Source organism: Xenopus tropicalis, chromosome 2, assembly GCF_000004195.4.
Source record: "Xenopus tropicalis strain Nigerian chromosome 2, UCB_Xtro_10.0, whole genome shotgun sequence".
Taxonomy (NCBI): Eukaryota; Metazoa; Chordata; class Amphibia; order Anura; family Pipidae; genus Xenopus; species Xenopus tropicalis.
In genome coordinates, this window is record NC_030678.2 from 126320384 (window position 1) to 126342684 (window position 22301).

Genomic DNA, 22301 nt, shown 5'->3' on the forward strand with positions numbered 1-22301 from the left:
TTCCTCTTTACCTGAAAAAGTTACCCTTTTACCCTATGTATCTGAATGAAAAGACATACACAAATAATGTATGTTATGATGATATTATAGCATATTTTACTTTTTTTTTTTGGAAGAACAAAATAAGAGAAAAAGAAAAATAATGTGTTCTCATACTAATATGGACATTTTAGACTGTAATGCTAACATAATGCATATATATATACAATATATATATATATAGTCAGCTATCTTTTATTAACATCTTTTTACAGCTGTTATGGGCAGTGCTCAGTATATTCTGTATTCAGCCATGCTGCATAAACCCTATTATTTGTAGATAAGAATGCAGTCATAAACCTTAAAGGATTTACTTACTGCTGACTTAATATATAACTAAATAAGATGAGGTTCAGCTTTTATCACTTAGCTATCGGAACAATTCTTTTTAAAACTATATTTCTATACTATTCTTTTTCTGCTGCTACTTAATGTGTGTGTCATATTTGTTGGCAATGTATTTTTTGTGCCTGCTATACAAAGGAAGGTATCAGATATACTATAGAGCTCTTTAGAGACTTGGACTGTGCCTTTATTCCATGAATGTCAGTCTCACATGTTATAATTACCCTTTCCAGCAAACATATTCTTACAAGACTGTGCATTAAGATAGATGAGTGGAAGCTGCTGACTACTTGACTGAATGAATGCTAATGTTACTTTTTATGCCTTGAAATAATAACTGTTTATGAGAAGGAAGAAGCAAGTTGCAGAGCTGTGCAGGTTTTATTTGAGTGGATAACAGCAGGGATCCAGCTGCAAAGCTTGCAAATACAGTACTGCACACATCCCCTTTTTGTATGTGTATGTGATCAGCTGTCTCTGGGCTTTCTCTCTTCGTTCCCCTCCTCCCTCCCACGCCTCTAGTGTACATTTCCACATAAAAACACAGACCCTGCCATCTCTCTCAATCAGAAACACAAGGAGAAGCGGAGGAAGGAAGCAGACTAGTCGGCTCTTCTGTGTATCTTGGCTGCACATGCACAGCCCTAGCTGAAACTGTGCTTTGCTCGAGAACAGGTTTTTATGCTTCTTTTTTTTCCAAGTGTTTTTACCCTTTTCATTTTTTTTGTTTTAGAAGGGGTATATTAATATTTTCCTTCTCCTAGTCTTCATGGCTTTACCTGATACTGCACGTGGATTACCAAATGGTGGAGGTGGCGGTGGAGGTTGTACAGAAAACAAAACTTCTGATCCTCTGTTCCCAGAGATTGTGGAACTAAATGTTGGGGGACAAGTTTATGTGACCCGTCACACTACTCTTGTATCAGTACCTGATTCCCTGCTATGGCGAATGTTTTCTCAGCAGAAACCAGGAGAACTGGCCCGGGACAGTAAAGGCCGTTTTTTCTTAGACCGGGATGGTTTCTTATTTCGTTATGTGCTGGATTACCTACGAGACCTGCAGCTGGTCCTACCTGACTACTTTCCTGAGAGAAGCCGTTTACAGAGAGAAGCAGAGCACTTTCAGCTACCTGAACTGGTGAAGCGTTTAAATCCTCTGCGAGTCAGTAAAGAGAGCTCTATTGGGGGTGAAGAACCACCTTTACTTCTAACCCCTGCAGCTATACACGATCCTGACTCAGACACAGCTGTTATCCCTGCCTCAACATCTCCAGCAGCTGGGGTTCCATCCCCAACATTAGATCCATATCGATTCAATGCCTCCTCGTCCTGCAGCCCAGCCTCAGTTCCACGCCTCACACCTTCTCAGTCTTTGGAAGGAAGAAGAAATGGGTACATAACAGTTGGCTATAGGGGGTCTTATACTATAGGACGGGAGGCTCAAGCAGATGCCAAGTTTCGGAGGGTAGCTCGCATCACAGTCTGTGGCAAAACTTCCTTGGCCAAGGAAGTTTTTGGAGAGACATTAAATGAGAGTCGAGATCCTGATAGGCCACCTGAGAGGTACACTTCCAGGTATTACCTCAAGTTCAACTTCCTGGAACAAGCCTTTGACAAGCTGTCTGAAGCTGGCTTCCACATGGTGGCATGTAGTTCCACTGGAACATGTGCCTTTGCCAGCAATGACCAGAGTGAGGATAAAGTCTGGACAAGCTACACCGAGTATGTCTTCTGCAGGGACTAAAACATTGTCATAGACTGAGAAATGGAAAGAAAAAGTGTCACACCTATTTAATCTCCTGATCCCAAAAAGAAGGTATTTCTTCCTCATATAAAGACAACAGCAAAAGTGAACTGCAATATTGTCATTTTTAATTCCTACATGTAGGTTTCTTATGAACAGAGAGAACATTTGGTAACTGTATAATGCAACAGATTGCAACAGCTCTGGCTTAGGTATGTTTCTAATACTCTGTGTTATACCACCCCTGCTATAGAACTTTGCCATTCCTTTATTAATGTTGTTTACCTGCTACTAAACAGCTTTTACCAACTTCCTTTTAGTAATGGACTGTGCATTCGACGCCAAATAACCCATGTGATCAGATTATTTTTCAGTTATGGGAAGTATACAAAAAATGCTACTGCTTAACATCATTTAAAATGTTTTTGACTGATATGCAGAAACACATATTTCTTTACCAATATACCCTCAAGCATAAATATATATACTTTACTGTAGGTACAAATTAAAATGAGAAGGGTAAAAGAACATTTCAGGTTATCTTTGTATCCCCTGTTATGCTCAGTCTCTTTTAAAATGTACTTTTTATTTGATACTATTCAAGGCAAATCAGCTAGCAAGATGATCTTTATGTTATATGGTCATTTTAACAGTGGTTTCTGCTTCTTACAGAAAGGAAATTAATTAAATCTTAATTCAAGCTTTTTATTCTTCCTAAAGAACAAAAACATTTTTACGGCTTCTGTTTGGCAAGACACTGCCTTCCTTTCATTTTAATGTTTTGGTTGTGGTTCATTATGATGAATTCATACATCAGCATATTTTTGAGAGCCCCACAGATGAGAACTGTGCAACCACAGAGTTCATTGGAAGTGCTGTAAATAGGCTTGATGTGTATCATGCCGAGTGTATAATGTGGAGCTGGTTAGAGCTGGCTCCTGTTTCAATAATAGATAATAACATATTTCCTCTTCTACTGCATTTTTTATGCTCTATTCATCTGAAAGTAATTAGAACATAATTAAAAAGGGTAAGGGAAATTGTGGAGAACACCATCCAGCAATACTATTTGCATAAACCCCCCAAAAACAAATAGCACTATGATAATATGGTGAAATATACCAAACTAGATATTTCTCTCTGATGAACAAAATGCTATTTTTTTGCATTAGCTTTGCCATGGTTAAGGTCCTAAGGGAACCTGGTAACAGCAGGAAGCCAATGTTGTCCTGTCACAATATATTGCCATATAGTGTGTGTGTGACTTCTCCTGATTTACAATACTCTTTTCATACAGTATGACAGGAGACTAGTCACAATTAATAAGAGATGTGGGAAATATTAATAGCATTAGACAGAAGATTGATTTTCTTTAAATGTGTATTTATTTGACCTTAACTGAAATGACCTACTGTTTGAGTAGAATGTATGCCCAGGAGCAGCACAGTTAACATCTCTAATGCTCACATGACATCTGTAACGTACAAGCTGTATCTCTAGTTTAATGCCTAAAGCCAGGCCTTGGTTACACTTTGTCATAAGCACTGAAATAATCAATAGTCTGTGTTGTCTGAAAACAAATAGAGTTTGTAAACATTCATTGTCATCATTCACCAGTATCCTATATTTCCTGGCACATAAACATTAAATAAAGAGAGCTAAAACCCCTTTTTTAATGATTAAGACAATTCAGGCAATTGTGGCTTTACCAAAGACTGCTTTAGCATGGAGATAATGAAAGTCTATTTTTCTTGCAATAAAAGAGTACTCTGTCCAGATATGTTTGCCTCAGACATGTTGTCCACCCTATACTTTATTAGTTGAGGTAACTGCATTGAAAAGCTGATGTCTTTTTATCATCCTATATAACCTTGTTTTATGTTATTGTTGTTGTTATGTGATCTCTCTTTTCTTCTCACAAGAATCTGAATCTGAAGACAGCAAAAAATATTTTTATTTTCTTTTTTCTATCATATTAAACTGTTCATAGAAGCAATAAGAAAATAGCAAACATCTTCAGCAACAGAAGTCCAGATAAACAAAACTTAACCAGTTGTTTTTGTAGCCTTTGTACACTAAGCAATGTGTTCTTTTGGAAGAGGGTGAGGATTTCATGATAATAGAACTGTTGCATTTATATGTTTGCACTATATACAATGTATATCATATTCTGCAGCCATTTCATTAAACTTATCCTTAAAAAAACAACCAAACTTGGAAATCATAAGTTATGTTTACCCATTGCTTTAACTTATTGATTGTCAGACCTTATGATGGCTGTTGCCATTGTTTCCTGCTTCAGTATAATGTTTTGTATGTCTCTGCATTTGTTTCATTTATATAAGAATGTTATTATCAACTATAGTGCAACACTTTGCTTAGTCTGTTCACTGCTAGCTTATGGACTCCGGGTGTGTGTAGTATTGGAATGGACAACCTAGCTAATATAATTATTTTTCATTGTTTTATTATAACATGGATCTTCAACATGTTGGGGAATTCTGTGAGCTGGACAATAGAAGATAGAGAGCTGCAGGTTGAAGATTCCTGTTCCGTAATGTAATTATCTGGTTCTATTGATTGCAATACGCCCAGAATGGAAATGGAACTAGCCATTATCAGGGGTTATGAATTTAACCCATCCTTTGTACTGTAGAGACCTTTGTACTGTAGAGACCTCCACTCTACATGTACATGTATATAATATAACATCTAACAAAAACCAGTTTTGTTATTATTAGCATCCTGAAGACTAGACTATATAGCTAAAAAAAATATGATGTGCAAAATATAAACACTGAAATATATCAATAACGTTCTTTAGAAGCTTCCGGCTTTATGTGGTCTAATGTACCATATCCAAAGCAGTCAGTGGTAGAATGCTGTACTACGTAACTCTTCTCGTGCATACCAATCGACCGTGATGTTCTTTAATTATATCGACAAGACATAATCTAAACTCTTCATGGTGGCTTTGTTATGTTTCCAATTACAGACATAATAAAAATACCACAACTAATATGTTTCCTGTCCTGTTTCTAATTTTAATAAAAATATCATTGTTTAGTAAATGCCGTGGTTTTTAGTTGTCTTTATTTAAGCATTAAAAAAGTAGCTAGCTCACTGTGAATGTGTCTCTTTTGGCCCTTGGAAATAAGGCACAACATTATCAAGATCTAACAACGCCCTCCTCCAGCAGGCATGACATCCTTCATTTGCAAAGGAGATACTCATTGCCAATGTCAGGTTAGAAAAGCTAATAAATAATACACAGACAGTTACTGTTGTACGCTGCTCATTTTCTGTGTGTTTGTTTGATCTTCTGCAATCACTGCCTTCTTGTGACAACACAGACCTTTAATTTCATTGTAATCCCAGCAATCGGTGTCAAGCAGTTCAGTAATGCAAGTGATAGGATAACTGCATTTCAGAACACACAGTAACAGGCAGTTAAAGTTTTGCCAGGTGAATATGTTCCACTAGAATGACATAAGCTTCCATATAGGAAGAAGGGGCCATGCTCCTATGCAATTTACAACACAGGACTAAAGGTAAGCCAAGGGGTGGAGGAATTGATAACCTTATAGCAGGTTACTGTTTATTTCTAATGCTATTTCTGATATTTTCTTCAATCATTTCTCCAGTAAAGAGTTTGTGAATAAACTATGGAAATATGTACTTCCAAAACAGTAATTACCATAATAACCTGTATAGAATAAATGTATAAACAAGGCGAAAATAACACCATCAAACACCCATGAATGCATTTTTGTTCTCTTCAATGGACAAACCACTGAGTTGAGCAAGCCTTAAGGTATATATACACAAGTGGCTGCAGATACAGCTGAGGTACAGTCCATATGTATAAAATAGAAGCTGATTGGCACAATTTTATTCCACAATTTGTCATGTAGAATCAAGTATATAAATAACACCATGCTTTTTTATATGATACTTGTGCTTGAAGCTTTGAATTGCAACTTTTCCTTTTGCCAAATATTTGTTTTGGTATTTTCAAAATTAGTGTTTCATTAAACTTTCTTCATAAGCTTTTTGAAACATATTTACTTCTGTTTAGTGATTTTCAAAATGCCTTTTCCTCGGTTTTTGTGCAATGGGAACATTTGAAGTGATTGCTTCACATTGGGCAAGGTCTTCACAAATCTTATTAGTTTTGAAGGAAGGTGTTATATTAACACCCCAAATTAGACCTCTCATTTATTATATACATGTAATCATGTCCAGCACCACAAACATAAATTAGAAAAACATTTCTTGAAGTCATTTGTATTATAAATAGAAGGTCTGGTTTATTTTAATTTGTTTCACTTCATCACTTTAAAGCAGTGGTTTGTAAACTGTGGGCAGAGGTCAGAATTATTGCCACCCACACCCCTTTCTTACTTCGCTTGCATGGACTAGGGGGGTTTGGATACTCTGGTTCAGTGCCGGGCCACGGCTGCTACCTAGCCCTATACAACCCAGCTTGCCAACTTGGCCCCCAATGACAAAGGGGGTGTGAGGGGAAGGTGTGGGGGGGGGGGGGGGGGGAAGAGGACTCTGACTCAGGGTAGGAAAAGAAGGCAGAGGATGTGCCTAGCACCCGCCACTGCCACTATTGCACCCTAGGCACATCCATTTTCTGCCTACACCTAGTTCAAGGCCCGTTTTGGTTTAATTACTGCATTTACATTTTCTACACAAAAGGATACTGGGTACTACTGGCACCACCAGCCATTAAAGCACTCTACTTCAATATTTCATTGACAGCATATACTTAACAATCCAACTACAGTGGTGTGAAAAACTATTTGCCCCCTTCCTGATTTCTTATTCTTTTGCATGTTTGTCACACAAAATGTTTCTGATCATCAAACACATTTAACTATTAGTCAAAGATAACACAAGAAAACACAAAATGCAGTTTTTAAATGAGGGTTTTTATTATTTAGGGAGAAAAAAAATCCAAACCTACATGGCCCTGTGTGAAAAAGTAATTGCCCCCTGAACCTAATAACTGGTTGGGCCACCCTTAGCAGCAATAACTGCAATCAAGCGTTTGCGATAACTTGCAACGAGTCTTTTACAGCGCTCTGGAGGAATTTTGGCCCACTCATCTTTGCAGTATTGTTGTAATTCAGCTTTATTTGAGGGTTTTCTAGCATGAACCGCCTTTTTAAGGTCATGCCACAACATCTCAATAGGATTCAGGTCAGGACTTTGACTAGGCCACTCCAAAGTCTTCATTTTGTTTTTCTTCAGCCATTCAGAGGTGGATTTGCTGGTGTGTTTTGGGTCATTGTCCTGCTGCAGCACCCAAGATCGCTTCAGCTTGAGTCGACGAACAGATGGCCGGACATTCTCCTTCAGGATTTTTTGGTAGACAGTAGAATTCATGGTTCCATCTATCACAGCAAGCCTTCCAGGTCCTGAAGCAGCAAAACAACCCCAGACCATCACACTACTGCCACCATATTTTACTGTTGGTATGATGTTCTTTTTCTGAAATGCTGTGTTACTTTTACGCCAGATGTAACGGGACACGCACCTTCCAAAAAGTTCAACTTTTGTCTCATCGGTCAACAAGATATTTTCCCAAAAGTCTTGGCAATCATTGAGATGTTTTTTAGCAAAATTGAGACGAGCCATAATGTTCTTTTTGCTTAAAAGTGGTTTGCGCCTTGGAAATCTGCCATGCAGGCCGTTTTTTGCCCAGTCTCTTTCTTATGGTGGAGTCGTGAACACTGACCTTAATTGAGGCAAGTGAGGCCTGCAGTTCTTTAGATGTTGTCCTGGGGTCTTTTGTGGCCTCTCGGATGAGTTGTCTCTGCGCTCTTGGGGTAATTTTGGTCGGCCGGCCACTCCTGGGAAGGTTCACCACTGTTCCATGTTTTTGCCATTTGTGGATAATGGCTCTCACTGTGGTTCGCTGGAGTCCCAAAGCTTTAGAAATGGCTTTATAACCTTTACCAGACTGATAGATCTCAATTACTTTTGTTCTCATTTGTTCCTGAATTTCTTTGGATCTTGGCATGATGTCTAGCTTTTGAGGTGCTTTTGGTCTACTTCTCTGTGTCAGGTAGCTCCTATTTAAGTGATTTCTTGATTGAAACAGGTGTGGCAGTAATCAGGCCTGGGGGTGACTACAGAAATTGATATTGAAATTGAAAATTGAAATTGATAAACCACAGTTAAGTTATTTTTTAACAAGGGGGGCAATCACTTTTTCACACAGGGCCATGTAGATTTGGAGTTTTTTTTCTCCCTTAATAACGTAAACCTTCATTTAAAAACTGCATTTTGTGTTCAATTATGTTATCTTTGACTAATAGTTAACGGTTTTTGATGAGCAGAAACATTTAAGTGTGACAAACATGCAAAAGAATAAGAAATCAGGAAGGGGGCAAATAGTTTTTCACACCACTGTATATTTATAGGGGTTGTGCTAACTGTCACCTGCACAGACTTTGCTTGTTCTCAGATAAAAAAAAAATGTATTGTCAAACAATATTTATGACCATATGATATGTCATTCATGGAGAACAACCATGTAAAAAGATGTCATCCTTTATGCTCTGCTTTGCTGTGATTTTGAAACATGGTCTGTTTTTCCACTGTGATGTTTCTTTATGATGAACCCCACTTTATTGAACAATTTACAGCACAATGAATTCCCGAACACAAGACTGTTGGCTTGACAAAATAGGGTGGGGTGTATACGCTGGCATTTATACGTCTCCCCTCTCCTCCCACCCCTACCCTTTCCCTAACTTGCATGTCATTCAGGCACACATGGGCTTTTGTGCACTTTAGTGCTCTGCACTTCATTGGGAGTCAAACAGTGCAAAAACCCCTCATGGAAGTCCCTGTGGGGGAAAGAAACATTGAGCAAAATAAACCTTTATTAGATTAATTTAGCAAATCCTTTGAGTGCCATTCTTTTGCATGGTTTACATTGTTTCCCAGCTCTGGCACCCAGGTAAAGGAACTATTTATGGTGTGCACCTTACACCTCTCTCTCTCATATATGTATATACTGTATATACACTGTATATATATAGATATATATCAAAAGAGTGATAATAGGACCTACACTCCCTATAGATTACTCCATCTACTCCCTATAAATTTAGTTTGTGCAACTGATATATATATACTGTATATTTATGCCAGAACCACTTCTTGTCCACTGTGATGAGCATACAATATTTCAAATAATAGTTTTTATTTATTAAGCCTTCTTTTTTTTTACGCTCACATTTTACCCATATGTAATACAATCTGTTGATATCTTTGTGTTCCACCACCCATGCTTACCAGGCCATGTTTGCATTCTGTTTTTCATTATTCTATATTATGTTTTGTCTATTTCCATAGAGTCATCAAAGCAGGTGGAATTATGCCATGTGACAGGAAACCATAGCAATGATTATAAACAAAATTGTCTTTGCAAATGCCTTTTAGTCCTCACACAAACTTGACACACATAAAGCTTTTTCTGTGATTAATTCTGGCAACAATAAAAAAAAATCCAAGATGACATATTATGAAATAATTAGTCTAATCTAACAGGTCACTATATGAGTTATGTAAAGGTTTATTACTCAATGTTTCGGTCTCACACAGAAACCTTCATCTGGTGTTTGTTTTTCAATTGAGCCTGATAAACACTTCAGGGCAGAAGAGGAGAAGTGAGTGACGTCAGCAAATGTCACTAGGAAGGGACACATCACAAAACAAACAGTCCTGAATAAAAAGTGAGAGCAAAGTGCAAAAAATTAAAGAATACAAATTATAATACCTAAATGTAAGTCAAAACAGATAGCAGCACAAAGAAAGTAGCTTTATAAAACAGTTCAGGATCCACTGCAGTGTATCAATCCACTTCCCTTAACTTGTAACATAGGAAAGAGCATAGGAAAGAACAGCTTAATAGCTATTAGGCATTACATATAGAGGAGATAATTATGTTTCACACAGTTAAATCAGTATAAAGATCTAGCAAGATGGAAGCACATCAAAAATTCAAGTAGTTATTATGTTATGACGCAATATAATGTGATATTTGTAATAGATAGATGAAGTATTAGAAAAGAGTTGGCATTACATGGTTAAATGACAAAACCTTAAGGGAGGCAGCAGATCAAATGAGTGAAGCACTGCCCAACAAAAAGGACCAAGGCCATCCCTGTAGCAGTAATCACTATTATGGTAACGTAAGATGTAGGCTTATAAAAGCATACTAACAATAGGTGGCGCTGATGTGCAAAAGGAAACTGATCTAGTCCCATTATTTCAGTGGGGGGGCTACAATTTTCAGGTGTCAACTAGATGTGAAGTGTCACAGTACCAGGTGTGGAATACCACAGGTTTCTGGAACAAAAATGCGTACGGAAGGGTAAGGAAACAAAATAAAAAGAAAAGAAGAGAAAATAATAATATTGTAAAATTGAACCCTAAAAAATAAAGATCAAATAAAGACTTACATAAAATCGACTAAAATACAAGCAAGGTAAGTAGTAGCACAGCTAAGTCAAGTTAGAAGAATACAGTACTGTAAAACAGTATCTCAGATATCTTAGAGGTGCCAAAATATGTAAGTATGTTAATCAAGTACCTAAATGGCCCAGCAGTATACAGTATATAGTATAGTACTATTTGATTATCTATAAAAGTGATAGGAAATTCCTCTAAATTGTTCAAATAGGGAGTAATAATAATTCATAACTAGTGATGGGCGAAATAATTTTCCAGGCATGGATTCCCTGTGAATTTGTGTGTCTTGCATTTTTTTTCGCGAAACATGCAGAAAAATTTGACACAAAAAATTGTAGTCCACGTCAAAAAATTGTTGCCCGCATTAAAAAATTGTTGCGTGCTTAAAAAAAAATGACGTGTGTCATTCGCAAATTTTCCGGTGAAGCCAAACAGGACAAATTCACTCATCACTATTCCTAACACAAGAATAAATGGTGCCCTGGTGTTGGTGGAAAAAAATGAATGACTGTATGAGATCAGTGATCCCCAACCAGTGGCTCGGGGGCAACATGCTGCTCACCAACCCCTTGGATGTTGCTCTCAGTGCCCCCAAACCAGGTAGTTATTTTTGAATTCCTGACTTGGGGGCAAGGTTTGGTTGAATAAAAACAAGATTTACTACCAAATAAAGCCCCCTGTAAGCTGATAGTGTGCATAGAGACTGCCTAATAGCCAATCTTAGCCATTATTTGGCTCCTCCATGAACTTTTATGATGCTTGTGTTGCTCCCAAAGTCTTTTTACATTTGACTGTGGCTCACAAATAAGAAAGGTTGGGGACCCCTGGTGTACATGGTCATATTAGGGATGTGAAAGAAAATGAAGGCACATTGGGGAATGTGGGAGAATGAGATACATGGGGGAATCCATGGAGGTTTGCTTCTGTAATACAGTACATGACCCCTCTTGGGCCCATTTACAAACCCAGTTTGATTTTTTTGTTTATTAAAAACTTTTTTTTATCAAGATTATTGGCTTTCCTCCATTCATGAAGTTACTTCTATATAAGTTCTTATATTTCTAAAAGCAGCTTTTCCACACAGCAACAGAAGGGCTCATCAAAGCAAAATATTGCCACTTTCAATTTTAGGATGCACAAAAGCTCTCATTTTATATTTCAATTTAAACACAGACTGCACAGATTGGCAGTCATAAATGTTCAATCATGGCTTGATTCGACATAGTAATAAAAATATTTTTGTCATTAATTATCTCTTTTGTAACCTGTAGGGTTACAAAAAAATGATCACACAACAGTGTAGGATGAAGGTAATAGATAATATAAAGATAATATATATGTTTTTAATGCAACAATAAATGAACTATAAAGAATGAGGAGTGTGCATTGTCAATTGGAATGTATATATATATATATATATATATATTATATAAAAAAATAATAGCAATAACAATGCAGTTCAGGTTTGGGACCCGTTATCAAGAAATTTCAAATAATGGAAAGGCTAACTGCAATAGACTCCATTTTAATCAAATAATTAACTTTTTTGAAAATTATTTCAATAATAAGACAGTACCTTGTACTTGATTCCATCTAAGGATAACCATAATTAATCCTTATTGCAGGCAAACAATATTATTGGGTTTAATTACTGATTAAATAATTTTTTATTAATTTTTTATTAGACTTAAGGTATGAAGATCTGAATTACAGAGAGCACTTATCCAGAAAACCCAATGTTCCGAGCATTCTGGATAACAGGTCCATACCTGTACTGACACACACACATTGCATAAGACCTGTTGTGGATTCTAATCCTAACATTGAAAGCCTAGGACACATGGGAGTTTGGTTCATCGCTTTTGTCCTTTATGTAGAACAGTAGAACATTTTTGAGTGTATGTATGTCCAATCATAATTCTTGGCCAGAAGAAGAGAAAGATAGAAGAGGATGAGAAATTAAACAGATATTCAAAATAAATCTAATGAAAAGAGATACAAAATAAGTAATTAAGAGAGCAGAGGATAAATTGAAAAGAAGGAAGAGAAAACTTATGAGAAGGGAATTAAACACAGATAACTAGTGATGAGCCAATCTGTTCCCTTTCGCTTCGCCGAAAAATTATCGAATCTTTCAAAAGATCCGCGTAACGGCAAAAAATTTGCGAAACGGCGAAAATGTCATGACGCCCGCGACTATTCTTTTGTCGCCCCCGGCTATTATTTTGTCGCACAGCTATTATTTTGATGTTCGCGACTATTCTTTTTTGACGCCGGCGACAATTTTTGGACATGCAGCAAATTTTTTCAACACTAAGGGGCACATTTACTAATTCATGAACGTCCGAAAGCGTCCGAATGAGTTTTCTTCGTAATCACCGGTATTTTTTGCGACTTTTTCGTCGCCATCACGATTTTTTGTATTTTGCGCAACTTTTTCGTCGCCGTTACGACTTTATTGTATATTTTCCGCGACTTTTTCATCGCTGCCGCGAAAAATTCTGTTTAAAATTGCTCAATACGAAAAAATTGCGACGGCACCGAAAAAAACGCAACATTTTTGTTTCAAATCCGATTTTTTTTCCCATTCGGGATTCGGATTCGAGGATTTGTAAATGTGCCCCTAGGTGAGAAGCAGAGAGAGGGAATCTGCAAAAGTCATGCAGTCATGGGTAGTCCCGTTACACCTTTGTGCCTGGTGCACAAGTATAGACGCAACCAGCACATTAATGTATTTCCTTTACTAAAGCAAAGGTTGGCATAAGCAAAACTGGAATATTCCATTATTGTACATTTCTGCCCATACTATTAAAGAGGAACTATAATGATTTTTTTACAGTGTTGTATTTGGCACTCCTGATTTTTTTCTAAATATACTCTTGCAGCATTTTTAAAATATGAAGGGTTACCTCCCCCCCCCACACAGCTGTATTCCCCAGCTCTAAGGATGCTGGTTGTTGCTAGGGCTGCTTTATATTTATTGCCTAACAAAGAGCACTGTCTCCAGTTTTAGCTTTTATGAACCATTGCTGGCCTCCATTTGCTGCCAGTGATGTGGCTAAAATCCGACTTCAGTTCAGCTCTTGTCGGATTTCTGGGAGACTGTCTGCAAAAGCTTCAGCAAGGGACAATAATTGTTCTTTTCTAAGCATTAAATCCGACTCCTACGCAGCCCTAGTTAGAGCATAGGAATGCTGCTGATGGGGAGGATAAGAGTTAACCCTTGATATCTTAAATATGGTTGAGATTTTTTTTTTATACAGTATATATAGAAATGTAACTATATAAAAAATATTTTTCATGGAAATTACTCATGAATAAATTACCTTTGCCTGTCGTTTCAAGCAATATCTGTATCTAAATACAATCAGCTGTATGTTAGATCATAAATGGGAGCAATTTTTGAAATAACAATATGGTTATATCCTTTAGAGTGACAGTGTGACATTATCAGGTCATGTGAATTGAGGGTTCACTGACTTGAGATGTAAGGACTCATAGAACATTTATACTGCAAAGGCTTGTGTTAGTCATGCATGAAAGCCAAACACATGTTGCTAAGAAAATGTATGGCAATCACGGTGCATTATTGTATAGGTTACTTTTGTATATTTATAATTCAATAAGGCTAGCATTATATAATTTCTGTGGAGTTTATCCATACATATGGTTGGAGTAAGTGAATATAAGCTTCTGAGAATAATGGGACTGACAGTTTCACTTCAGCAGTTTGAATAACTTACCAGTTTTGTTGATTTCAAACATTTTTAAAAATATGGGAGCAGCTTTCGTTTGCCACAATACAAAGCTTTGTTTTATTTGATAATATTAAATGCATTTAAAGTGTAAATAAATAATTCATACAGTTGATATGGCAATAAAATGTTCTTTTTATATTTCTTTTTACTAGTATGTTCTGTTATTTATAGCTAGGAAGTTCTCTGTTATTGTTAGTTTGTTTTTTTCTTTTAATAAAGTGCTCCTTTATTATCAAAATGTGCAGCACTAGATGCTAAAATGACCATTAACTGTGCCATTCCAAATGAAAGTGCTTTTTGCTGTATGAGATCTGTTTTCCACAAATCTGTTATACAGAAAGCTCACATTATGGGAAGACTATCTTCCATAGACTCCATTTTAAGAAAAGAATTAAATTTTTTAAAAAAGATTCCCTTTTTCTCTGTACAGGTATGGGATTCCTTGTCCGGAAACCTGTTATCCAGAAAGCCCCAAATTACGGAAAGCCCATCTCCCGACTCCATTTTAATCAAATAATTCAGAATTTTAAAACTGATTTCCTTTTTCTCTGTAGAAATAAAACAGTCCCTTGTAATTGATCCCAACTAAGATATAAATAATCCTTATTGGATGCAAAACAATCCTATTTGGTTTAATGACTGTTTTATTGATTTTTTAATAGACTTAAGGTATGGAGATCCAAATTACGGAAAGAACCCTTATACAGATTAACCTTGGTCCCGAGCATTCTGGATAACGGGTCCTATATCTGTAATAATAGAACAGTACCATGTACTTGATTCTGATTAAGATATAATTGTTTGTTACCTATTGGGTTTAATTAATATTTAAATGATTTTTTAGTAGGCTTAAGGTATGGAGATCCAAATTACAGAAAGATCCCTTATCTGGAAAATCCCAGGTCCTGGTCATTCTAAATGACAGGTCCCATACCTGCATACCAGCTAAGTTTGCTTTGCAGAAGAAGGCATAAAGCAACTACTGCTATTACTTTTGCCAGTTGATAAGCCCATAAATAGCAATATTGATGGCATATGTTCAGGAAAGCACTCGCTGATGACACCGTACCATGCACAAAATTTTTATTCTTATTGACAAAAAAGGTGAAAAAAATCTGACCTACAAATTCTGCAGCAAATGTAAATACACTGGAATACTGGGTAATGACATTGCTTTCCAAGTAGAGATTGGCTCCTGATAAAATTGACCGTACTGTGTGTGAATGTTATAGGGACTGATAGATTGTACACTTCACTGGAACTGGGACTGATATGAATGATGTATAATCTCTGTTAAGACTTGCAGAATACATTGGAGGTACATAAATAAGGAATAATAATAGCACTGACCCCTATGCTTTGCTTCCCTTTTTAACAGGCCTGTTTTCTTATTCTTTCCTTCAGAAGAACCTGAAAGTACAAAGCATTATTAAATAAAGAGATTTAGTCTCGTATTCCCATCACATTTAAAGATTTGATGTGGAATTGGTACATCTGCTTTCCTGCTCTGCTTTAACAAGGAAGCTATTTATAGAAAAATCATTTCCAATTCATCTGCATGGAATGTACGCATAGGATAAAAACCATAAGACCTCCAACTTGCTACACAGGTTGATACATCAAATGCATTTTATAAAGAACCTACAACTAAAGGCATTGGTATTTGGATTATTTTAGTTCAAGCCCGCTTAAAGGAACAGTAACACCAAAAAATGAAAGTGTATAAAAATAATTAATATATAATGTACTATTGCCCTGCACTGGTAAAAGTTGTGTGTTTGCTTCATAAACCTTATTATAGTTTATATAAATACCCTGCTGTGTAGCCATGGGGGCAGCCATTTAAATTGAAAAAAGGAGAAAAGGCACAGGTTACTAAGCAGATAACAGATAAGTAGCATAGATTCCCATTGTATTCTACACAGTTATCTGTTATCTTCTTATGTAACCTGTGCCTTTTCTCCTTTTTTCAATTTAAATGGCTGCCCCCATGGCTACACAACAGCTATTTCTATTAACTACAGTAGTCTTTCTGAAGCAAACACACAACTTTTACCAGTGCAGGGCAACAGGACCTTATATTTTAATTCTTTTAAAACATTTTTATTTTTTAGTGTTACTGTTCCTTTAATGTCCAGCATTTGTCCTCCTAGCACTTAATGAGGTTACAGGTATAGACACATTCTGTTCTTCAAGTCCTGTACCGCAAGTTTAGTGCAGGTACTATTTTAGTATTATCGTTCAAAAAATGATGTTCCAACATATGATATGTTGTCTTTGTACTATTTGTGATTAAATGTAATTAATTAAATTTAAATTTTACGTAGTGTCCCATCTTTTTTGCAAGTATAATTTTATAGCCTATGCCCAAACACAGTATACATGGTTGATCAGGGGCTAGCACTGGTAATCAATGGGAACAGGTGCTGTGTGTTTTTATTTTGACTGCCTTTGAGCTTTTCCATAAACTGCTAAATCTAACCTTGGTACTCTGTTTTTTTGTTTTACTATGACACTATTTCTAAAGAGAACACGGCTACTGTCTTCTTGTTCAGAGCACAAAGATAATTGTTTTCACAGCAAGGTTAATCAGAACAAGTAAACAAAGATGCTTAGTGGCTGCTCTTGTCCATAAATGCTCTGCAACATATATATTTGGGACCCGTAATGCAAAGCTTGTAAATTCTTCTGGCAAGATCAAGTGAAGATGTTCTGACAAACTCCTTTAGGCACCTTCTAGAAAATACATATTAAATGTCAAATATGAACTTTTATTCCTACTCTTGTGCAGAATGCGTCATTGAATTAACATTTCACTGAATCTGAGGAGCATGAACTTTGTACACTTTTTAATGATTATTTTTTATATATAATCAAACAAACATGTAGTCTACGTAATATGAAATGCAATAAAAAGAAAAGATTGCAAGGATGCAGTAAAATTACATGTTGGTTTAGTCCCTATTTGTCAGCACTTAATTGGTTTGATTTTTGTAGAGCTTGTTTACTATGAGCAGGATATAAGCACTGACTACAGAGGAAGGAGAGGGCCTGGGGGACTTCTTTTATAGTTGCAAATAAATCCCCCCTTCCCTGCCATTCTCCTATGTGCAGGCAGGGAGCGGGGACATGGGCATAGGAATAGGAATAGATGCGAACCGACAACAGGAGGAGAGGAGAATTCCATCTCCCCCACCACGTCCAATGTTCCGGGGGGTGTGGGAGAAAGACACCAACTACTTTACGGGGCAGGGACCTCCTTCCTACTGTGTCTCATACCAGATGGCACTTACTCCCTGTGTATTTATATTTATTTATTGTATTTATTATAACACTTGTTCTCCCTGTGTGTAAGATTGTACAGTGCAGCATACCCCTGTGGCACTTTATAAATAAAATTATTCATACATACAATATATAATATACTATTGCCCTGCACTGGTTAAAGTTGCGTGATTGCTTCAGAAACCCTACCATAGTACATATAAGCAAAGCTGCTGTGTAGCAATGGGGGCAGCCATTCAAATTGAAAAAAGGAGAATATGCACAGGTTACATAGCAGATAACTGATAAATTCCATATATCCCCATTGTATTCTACAGAGCTTATCTAATTCTGCTTATGTAACCTGTGCCTTTTCTCCTTTTTTCCAGTTTTAATGGCTGCCCCCATGGCTACACAGCAGCTTATAACACAACTTTTACCAGTGTAGGGCTTTTGCACATTATATTTGAATTACTTTCAAACATTTTTATTTTTTGGTGATACTGTTCCTTTAAAGGTGGGGTTTTGTTCCAACAGTCAATGTCCTTTGAGTTATTTTATTATTAACTACAAAATATTATTTCGATTACACTCCAAAATATTCCACAGCTTTGTAGAATAAATGATAATACAGTAATGATGAACGTATGTCTTTTTTTCAACCTAACTTACTATGTTACTATATAATATAATATTGGAGACCAAACCTGCACTACATTTAATAGAGGCCTACCTTATGCTTTCTAAAGAGGGTGAATGATCCTCTTCTCCCATAAATCTATGCCCATTTTAATACAGGTCAGTATCTAGCTGGCCCTTCCTGATGCCGACTGCTATTGCTTGCAATACAGTTATCCCTAAATCCTCCTCTATCAAAGATATTTCTAATTTAATCCCATGAAGGGTTATGTGGTTTGCATATTTTTATATCCCAGTTGCATAACCTTACAGTTATAAACATTGAACCTCTACTGCCATTTATCTGGCCAGTCTACCAATTTGGATGGAATTTATTAACCTGCATAATTTTGCATCATTGGCAAACAGAGATAGAGTGATTGTGATGCTCTTCCCAAGATATTTATGAACAAACTGAATAAAAGTGGATTCAATACAGAACCCTGCAACACCCCCACTAACAACCCTTCTTCAAATAGAGAATATACCTTTTCCAACCACCCCATGTAAATGATCCTTAAGCCAATTTACTGTCTATGCACAAATTGCTTTTTTTAATGAAGCCATACGTCTTGCATCTTCTTAGTGCAGACATACTTGAAAAAATTGTTTAGGTTAAGTATTTGTATTGTATTTTGAACACTTTTGCCTTCCCCACTGCTGCATTATAGCACTTGTAGTATTTAAAGGTCCTAAAAGAAATGTCTCCAGAGCATTTTCTGAAGTTACTTTTAGTGCTGTACCTGGTTTCATAAATGAGCCCTGTCATGTTTATGTATCGGTTATACAGTTTTAAAAGGTAGAACTATCGTTTAAAGCGTAGCTTGGGCTTTTAGCAAGGGAAAGTTAACGAGAGGTAGGAAACGAAAATGTCACAGGGAAGTTGTATTAACATTGATTTAGAAAAGTCTGTTTTTCTAGTTTTGTCTGTTCATGGCTCACTAATGCAGCATGTAAATATACAAATACTGGATCTCTAACCTGGCCATGAAGAATGAGTGTCTATTTTTCTGACTGCCTATATCTATAATCTTGTCCATGATTTTCCTTTGGCAAAAGGAGAATAAGAAGCAGAGACATAGCAGTGTGTATTTTCAGGGATAAAATCCTTCCCCTGTAACTGGCAAATTCCATTCCTATCATTGCTAAGAGACATATAGTGGCTTCGGGTGGATTGTATTTTCCGCCAACATTTTTCCATTGGAGGAGAAAAGGCTTTTGAGAAAAGGCATTAGACTTTGATCAGTGAAATCACTGATAACTGTAAGAAAACATAATACAGACATTTATTAAGCAGCTGCTACAGATTGGTTTAATTTGGAATGTGTGAGCTCATGTGCATCTAAAGGTAGATAGTTCAAAAAAATATATCTTATATTGTTCCATGGTCTGCATCGTTACCATCAATAACTGCAAAAAATGTTCTTTAATATCATGCAAGTAAAAATAGAACAGTGGGTTTGTATTCAGCCTACACAATCTGAAACTCTTCAAAGAAGGCTTTTGTAGACATAATTGCAGTTATTTAGATCAAGATAATGCACCTGAAAATACACAGAAATTACTCTTGGGAGCCTGTATTCCTTTATAGTAAATCATTAAACTGAGCAGAGTGCACAGGTTTTATGTGCTAAAGAGGCATTTTTCAAACATACTTTGACCTGGTCCCATGTATAGTAAATGTGGCACATTCTTTCATCTATGACATGCTCTGCCACTGAGCACCACTTTGTTATAGTTATACTAAATTATGTATTATACTTGAAGACATAGCAAAGACTGATTATTCATATAGGCAAGTGACATTGGATGTATAAATGAGCAAAACTGATATGTTAGATACACCCCCACTCCCTTTTGTCTCTGTTTCTTCATGGTTTAACTTAGGGCTGTCCAACTGGAGATCCGGAGGCTGGATATGGCCCTTTAAAGGATTTTTATGGCCCCCAGTTTGCTCTAGACATCATTGTATATAACATCATTTTTATATAATCAAACCATCCTGTATGACAATTAATTGGACCATTATATCTACTATGTTGGACAGCACTGGTCTTACTGGCTTATAAGTATTATATACTGTATTTGGTTGACTCACACTAAATCAATTACGGTTGTGTATAACTGATAGTTCACATGAACTTTCATTTATGCGCTACTAAACAAGGCATTAAAGGGCCTATTTACAAATGCAATTGTGCCGCAATAAAACAGACACTTGTCCCCCTACATACGCCTTGCACTTGTACTAGCAGGAAGCAACCACAGCACCAGCCCTGCCTGCTCACAAGTGCGCTCATTGACACAAGAGAACCCTGTGTTTGGAGATCACGATAATTCCAGTGCTCCCTTAGTGTGTTGTGCCAACTGACTTGTACCAAACAAATCAGAAGCTTCTTTTTATTATTAATGCCACTTCTAAAGTAACACAAATCCTACAGTAATGGTGTCCATTGCAGCTTGTGAGCAACTTGCAGATAAACTGGCATCCATACTGACATGCAGCAAAATAGACCCACTGTCAAAGCAGCAGGTGTGCTGAGGCAGGAGTGACACTGCAGGGGGCTCTGATGGCACATCCATTCTGCTGCCTATGGATAGTGATCTGCCATGTAACAGCACACCAATGTTAGTGTCAATATGAGTTATGATAAATGTTTGTACCAATAATATCATTTACAGCAGAATGAGTGGCAAGTTTGCCAATTTGTAGATCATAAAATGATCATTTAAAAAAACTGTAGCTTTAAAATTCTTAATAAGATGCTAAGGACATGCCTTAACTTATACTAAGTAAGGGGGATAACCCCATGGATATCAAAAGCAAGGTGTAACAGAAAGAGTAGAAGGGATGCTTGAGCAAGGCACAGATATCTAGGAAGTATCTAATATCTAATGAACTAGTTTAACTTACACATACACGCTTGATCCAAAAATGTTTTAAGAGTGATACTGACACATTATTTTTTAAAAAGTGTCAATATCACTTAGATTAGTAAAAAAATAAACATAGTAATTATAATCTATCCACACAATGAGCAGTTTTGCATTTGGTTGTTTAACTAGACTAAACTACGATGCAAATTTCTACCAATTCTCCGGTTCTAAATATTTTATTGAAACTGAGAACAGTGTGTCCTAATCCTCCATATGGTTGATACTGAAGGAGGATTATGACTGTGAATGAGCCAATAGAATTAGTTTACAACGGACACATTTTTACAGGTGCAACTAAGCTGCATTTTATTGTGCAGTATGCTGAGGAAATAGGACACCCTTATCATTTAATATCCTCTGGGTTGTTATGGAATATTCCACTAACATGGACTTTATGATGAACCACGTAGACTGCTAACCAAATCATTTCTCATTGTAGATTCTGTTTGTACCTGATGGAAAATGTAAGCCTATTTTTATTCACTATTATGCTGTTTAATTATACATTTTAATCACTAGCAAAATTGCATCAAACTTTGCCAGTCGGAACACATTTCTTTTTGAGTTTATATAATACGTTTAATTATGAAAATGCATGGATGTCATTTAGTTTGAAACTGAAAATGTGTTTTAGCATTTTCTGATGATGAATAAAGCAGAAATGTTCTGCACAAAAAGAGAGAAGTGTTAGTGTAAATAGTATAAGCCTACACTCTGCAAGGAATTTAGCAAAAAAAAGCTAATGTGCTTGATTAGAGACATGGACATTACAAAGACGCCAGGTTTGCTATAGATATTACAATGTATAAGTTCTGCACAGTTTATTTACCTTAATATTGTCTCGATTACATGCCTAGAAAAACCAAATCAGCAAACTTACTGGTGCCCTTAGCAGGGCCACTGATACCTGATAGGGTAGGGCTGGCTCAATGGATACATTCATGTGTTTACCTATGAATGAGCAGTAGTGATGAGCGAATCTGTCCCGTTTCGCTTTGCCAAATAATTTGCGTATCTTTCAAAAGATTCGCGAAACGGTG

The 22301-nt window shown here is 36.5% G+C and overlaps 1 protein-coding gene across 2 annotated transcripts; it reads left to right on the forward strand.

Moving 5' to 3' along the window:
* The first annotated feature begins 936 nt into the window (after window positions 1–936).
* Window positions 937–5199, forward strand: kctd12 (potassium channel tetramerization domain containing 12). Of its 2 annotated transcripts, XM_012956312.2 has the most exons (2): window positions 937–1059; window positions 1149–5199. In XM_012956312.2, exon 2 carries the CDS (start codon window positions 1154–1156, stop codon window positions 2126–2128), a length of 975 nt encoding a protein of 324 aa, XP_012811766.1. In that variant the 5' UTR covers window positions 937–1059; window positions 1149–1153; the 3' UTR covers window positions 2129–5199.
* The last annotated feature ends 17102 nt before the right edge of the window (window positions 5200–22301 follow it).